Raw genomic sequence first — 6,160 nt, forward strand, 5'->3', positions numbered from 1 at the left:
AAAAAAAAAAAAAAAAAGAGTTTATATAAAGATAACACCTTCCTGAACACCAGAATCTAAGATGAGATTCATAGCACAGCTTCACAATTTTGTTGGTGAATGCTTGTTTTAGATTATATGTTCCTGATAGTTAATGGATGTTTTAAAATCTGTGCCAATTATACTACAAAGTATGATTCATGATTCTGAGGAAAATGACAAAGCAGGAGCCTCTGGCTTAGAACAAAGAAATAAGGTCCATTTTCATTTTATGTCTAAAAGAATCAAGAAACATTGAATTGTATTCCAACCTTCTTCCTCCAGAGAGCCTAGACAACAAGCAAACACATACACAAACACAAAATAGTGATGATGGCAGCAACTCAGAATCACCATCAGAAGAGAAAGAGTATTACGCTAAATAGAATTACTCGTACTTAAATACCACAAATAGCTCTGATCCTAGGGAGAGCAAGTATATTTTGACAGTCAGAATGTTTCTAACTATAAAGCTTATTGCTTATGCATAAGTCAACCATTTTTACATAGGCAATCTTTTTCCCTTCGCTTTTTGTTTATGTACATTAATACCACATGTCACCATTATCAGGGCATTTGCATCTTATGCCGAGGAGAAATCTGTAAAATCTGCATCTATTCTTTAGTTATCTCAAAGTTGAATGCTACGGAGATTCCAAAAATTGCATTTGCAAGGAGTATGAAGGCAAGTCTCCCAGCCAAAGGACACTGAATAGTGAGGTAACTTTCGATGATTTACATGATGGTACCAATAATTCAAGAAAACAGCTAACCAAAAACCCTTTAGAATTGGCTTTGGTATGTGCTTTTGTCCTCTCAGTTTGAACTTGGGTGTGTTTGGAGTAAAGAGAAAACCATTTTTTAAAATAATAATAATGGTCCCAGAAGAAGAAAAATGTTAAAAGACCTGTAAAGTTTCCACCTCTGTCCTTCTGGTTTTGTGCCTCTCAGCTGGGGTTAATCATCATCAAATCTCAGATGGGAAGAAGGCTCCCACTGAAGCAGAGGCTCCCTCTCTCTGGCCTTGTTGCTGTGTTGTTGGTCTGCCCCTTCCTTGGGCAATGGTACAAAAACTCTTTTGATTTTAAAAACAGACAAACCTCCTTTCATTTAAGGCAACTGTATAAAAATAGCTTCTTGCTATGCTGGGGGAAGCAAAACCTTACCCCCAAGAATGATGAAATCACCTGTGATATGACTGAGCAATGGGGCTTCACAGTACTCTCACTTCACAGACCAGCTGCCCTAACCCAAAATATCAAAAACAGACTTGGTAGAGAGGTCTTTGGGGATATCCACTCTCATATCCAGGATAGCTCTGGGTGGCTCTACAACCAACTGGATCATGTAACTCAACAGGGTGACTGAGTCCTCAAACACACAGCATGTGAAGGATTCATTTTTGCCTGGGCTGGGGCATCTCCTCCACTGGCATAGACACAGCTACCGGGCATCTCCTGGCCCACATCTACAAGAGAAACAGTCACTCATCCCCAACACTTTAAGACCTACTCCTTGTACAGCAAATACCATGAGTCAGTCAAGGTTTAGTGAACGGTCATAGGCATGGGACTGGAACTTTTTGGTAGCAAACGCTAACTAACTGGGTCAACCGTAAATAAAAGTAAGTTAGAAAAACTTAACAGGTCCTGCACCCAGAACACCGGCCTTTTTAGAACGTCACTCCACAGAAGACAAACTGACTCCAAGTTAGCGGATATTGGGCTAGGCAAATGAGAAAATGGTAACACGAAGTAAAGGGTAGGGGTAGAGAGATGGGGAGCTGGGATTGTTCAAGAGAGGAAGTGTGCTCCTGGAATTCATGGTTGGAACAGAAAAAGGGTTTTTCTCAAAGAAACTGTTATAAATAAAGATCGGGCATCGTGGTTGTAATTCTATTTCCTCTGTATAATTCTATTTTCTCTGTATTAAATACTCTTTATCATTTAGCAGGAACGTTTTTTCTCCCTGAGGGAAGCTCATTTAAAGCTGAAACAGGGAGCTGAAAAGAACTTCAGAATACCACATATTCATGAGCTGAGAACTGTTCTGCTAGACAAAGAACTGACTCCATCATTTGAGCTGCTTCTGGCTGGTGATGAAATCAACGGAACTTTCAAACATTTTAATCAATAAGTCAGTCCCTACCTTCCCCCATCTTCCTGTTGAGCCACTGCCTTATGCAAAGTTTAAGCAACTTGTGGACTGGTGGCTATATCCATGACCACTCTACTTCCTGCAGAGTAACTATCATCACATGTTAACTAATTGCTTAACTGTCTGCCCGCCCTACCCGCAGACACTAGAATGCAAGCTCTTGAGGGCAGTGACTGATTTGTCCACCATGGCATCCCTATGTTCAGCACATCCTAACCCTCATTAAAGGTGTTGACTGAAGGAAAGACTAAAATGGCTGGCTCACAGCAAATACTAAGAAAGGATTTGTGAATGAAATGCCTCTAGCATACTGAAAGAAGCAACTGATGTCAAATGAGCCGTTTAAGTCGGTCAGGGACTAACCCTTGCCTGGCGCAGTTAATGTGCAGTGACCTTTCGCATATGGAACCCACATTTTGAGGTTGGGATACACGTAGGTTCTGAGAATTCTTTATAATGAAGAAGTGACTCCATTTGATAACCATACATGGTAGATGGCACTATTCGGCTGACGGATGTCTCAGCCCAAGGCTGGCGCAGGGCCGAATGAGCCAGCAGAACTCAAACCAGAGGGAAATAAATCCTATGCTTTGAAAGCCCCTGGAATAGTAAGCACCCTGAAGCCCAGGAAAAGGGGCACAGGATACCCAGCGGAGACAGAGGCGATCCTAGACACAAGCTTTTGTGTGCAGGTTATCAAGACTGTGTCCTAGCTTCCAAGGTGACAGTGCCACAGGTAGGGTAACATTCCTTTCGTATTTGCAGTGTGTCACAAGCAACAGCATAAGACAGGTAACGCAATTGTGCATCGTTTGGTAAGCAGCACAGAGGCTGAGGAACCTTTAACCCCCCCACACACGCGCCCTCCACCACTCAAGGTGGTGGGGAGGGGGGCCCGGCAGAACCCAGCAGGCTCCGAGGCGGGCCGGCGACCTTGGTGCTGCCGGCCGGGCCCAGACCACCGCGCGGCGCCTCGCCCTGCCGCACCCCGCCCCGCCGCACCCCGACGCTCGCCACACCTCGGCGTTCGCCGAGCCTTGGCCTCGGGCCCCGGCGGTCTAGGGGCGGACGCGTGGCCCCGGGCCGGGCGGCCCTAGGAAGGGAAGCGGCGCTGCGGGGCCGCGGGACTTACCTGCAGCAGCACGGCCAGCAGGAAGCACAAGTACATCTGGTAGATGCCCATCTCCCCCACCGCCTGGAACGCCTCCTCCACCTCCATGGCCCGCCGCGCGCGGGAACCCCGCCGCCCCGCCGCCCCGCCGCCCGCTCCGGCGCGGCCCTCCTGCCCCGCGCCGCGCGCGAACCCTGGACCCCCGGCACCCGCTCGGACCCGCCGGGGCGGGGGCGGGGGCGGGGGCGGGGGCGGGGGGCGGGAGCGCGGGCGGCGGGGCCGGGGCGGGTCGGGGCGGGGCGCCTGCGCGGGCGGCGGGGCCCAAGAGGCGGATGCTGGGCGCGGAGCCGGGACCGGAGCGGGGCGACGCTGGGCGAGGGCGGGGGCGAGGGGGCGTTCGAGCTCCGGGGCTGGATACCCTGGGCCCGGGCTTCTGGGCTTCCCGTTTAAAAAAATGGTGTTTGGTGTGTATTTTGTTCTGTTTTGAGAGGGATCGCTGCCTGCGCCTTGAAGTGAGGAAAGAGGAAGTGGGCCGGGCCGTGTGGCGCCGGGCCTCAGAAGAAACGCCGGACGGCGTCCGCGCGCGACCCCGGGTGCTGCCTGCAGGGGGCGCCGCAGCTGCACGGCCGCCTGGCGCTCTCAGCAGTGTCTGCGCCCTGGCGCAAACCAGTTTAATGCGGGGGCTCGGGGAGCCCTAGACCCTTCAGAGAAAAGTGCCGTGCAGCGTTTCTTTCCAGTTTCTTTCCGGTCCTACTGCGTGCTAGCCATGGGTTAAGCACACTAGTAGGTAAGCAAATTCATGCAAAACCATGGGATACATTTGCTTATAGAAGTATGCACGAGGTACAAAGGAAGTGCAAAAGACGAAGGATTAATCTGTGGGGTAGGAGGTGATGGCTGCCAAGGTATTTAAAGGATAAACAGCGGTTTGTCAGGTGGAAAGTAAAAAGAAAAGCGTGGCAGGGCCAAGGGACTCTGGACACCTGTGTTAGTCCCCTCATGCCTTCACCTCTTATACTTGCTTCCTTTTTTGCTTATGTGCTGTCTTTTTTAACAGCTGCATAGTATTCCATTGTCTAGACGCTAGTATCCTTGACCTTCCAGCATCCTTCTTATGCTTCCAAAATTCTCCGTTAATTGTGTTGTCTGTTGCAGTGTATTTGGTAGCTAGGCTTTACTGATCAGCTGCTTTCTTATTTTAGCAATTAAATGAATGCTCACTGTAACTGAATATATCAGTGGGTTGGAAACTGTAAACTCTAAACTCTTAAGATTTTTTTTCTCTCTCTTTTAAGGAAACGTTTTCTGTATAGGTACTATTAATAGTTAAGAAAGTTCAGCACTTTGGGAGGCCAAGGCGGGTGGATCACAAGGTCAAGAGATCGAGACCATCCTGGTCAACATGGTGAAACCCCGTCTCTACTAAAAATACAAAACATTANGAGGCCAAAGCAGGGAAATCATGAGGTCAGGAGTTCGAGATCAGCCTGACCAACATTGTGAAACCCCATCTCTACTAAAAATACAAAAATTAGCCAGGCATGGTGGCGCACACCTGTAATCCTAGCTACTTGGGAGGCTGACGCACGAGAATTGCTTGAACCTGAAAGGTGGAGGTTTCAGTGAGCCGAGATTGTGCCACTGCACTCCAGCCTGGGTGACAGAGTGAGAATCCGTCTCAAAAATACTACGAATAATAATAAATGACAAAATAAAATAAAAATAAGGCCAGGTGCAGTGGCTCATGCCTGTAATCCCAGCACTTTGGGAGGCTGAGGCAGGTAGATCACCAGGTGAGGAGTTGGAGACCAGCCTGAACAACATGGAGAAACCCTGTCTCTACTAAAAATACAAAAAATTAGCTGGGTGTTGTGGCACGTGCCTATAATCCTAGCTACTCGGGAGGCTGAGGCAGGAGAATCGCTTGAACCCAGGAGGCGGAGGTTGAGGTGAACTGAAATCGCGCCATTGCACTCCAGCCTAGGCAACAAGAGCAAAACTAAAAAAAAAAAAAAAAAAAAAAAAAAAAAAAAATAGTTAAGAAAATTTCCTTCTTTGGCTGTTTCCTAAGAATCCTCATTGTTAATAAATGCTGAAGTTTAACAAGTGATTTTTACATTTATTGACATGAATCTGATAATCGGGTATATTATGGTAATAGTATTTTTTGATATTGAACTTTACTGGAATAAATCTATTAATACTTGCTCATTATATTGCTATTTATTGCCAAATTTAATTTGCTAGTGTTTTGTCTGAGGACTTTACATCTATGATTAGCAAGCTAAGCCTATAATTTTCTTTTCTTCCTGATGTTCATGTCTGGAATTGGCGGTAAGATTTTACAGGGCTTTCATAACGTCAGTGTGAGTGTTTGGTAAAGCTCTCCTGCGACCATCTAGACTTAGCTTGTTTTGCAGGGGAGCCTCTATATTACAGATCTGTAGGTATGGGTGAAGATAGATAGATGTGTATAACTATATATATTTATATGGCTTTGCATTTCTTCCTGAACCACTTTTTTTTCTAGAAATGTTTCTATTTTATCTAGTCTAGAAATTGTTTTTGGAATAAACTTGTTCACATTGTTCTCTTGTGAACAAGGGGTTTTTAAAAATAAGAGTCTAGCTGTTTATGTCCTATTTTTCATTCTGAATAGAGTTCATCTTTATTTGTCCAATCTTGTCTTGCCAGAGGTTTGTCTACTTTATTATTTTTTAAAGAATCAGTTTTGTTTTGTAAATTTATTTATTTTTAATTTCATGGATCATATGAATTTTTCCTTTTTTTTTTTACTTTTGTTATTCTGTAATTCTTTTACTAGCCACATGACTTGAAAGTTTAGCTTCTTTGCTTCTAATATTTCTTTTTTTT

At 45.9% G+C, this 6,160-nt stretch overlaps 1 protein-coding gene across 2 annotated transcripts in view; it reads right to left on the minus strand.

Moving 5' to 3' along the window:
- Nucleotides 1-3,527, minus strand: part of SLC22A15 (solute carrier family 22 member 15) — an 87,176-nt gene extending 83,649 nt beyond the window's left edge. The window contains exon 1 of one of the 2 annotated variants that reach the window (XR_001823751.2): nt 3,308-3,484. Coding sequence is in view for 1 of the 2 variants with exons in the window: in XM_017524201.2 (XP_017379690.1) it covers nt 3,308-3,394 (87 nt within the window). In the remaining variant the exon portion in view is untranslated. Of the gene's footprint in view, nt 1-3,307 lie in introns of both variants that reach the window. The other variant, XM_017524201.2, reaches the window with a different exon arrangement.
- Between the last annotated feature and the right edge of the window lie 2,633 nt (nt 3,528-6,160).

Source organism: Cebus imitator, unplaced genomic scaffold, assembly GCF_001604975.1.
Source record: "Cebus imitator isolate Cc_AM_T3 unplaced genomic scaffold, Cebus_imitator-1.0 Scaffold32, whole genome shotgun sequence".
Classification (NCBI taxonomy): domain Eukaryota; kingdom Metazoa; phylum Chordata; class Mammalia; order Primates; family Cebidae; genus Cebus; species Cebus imitator.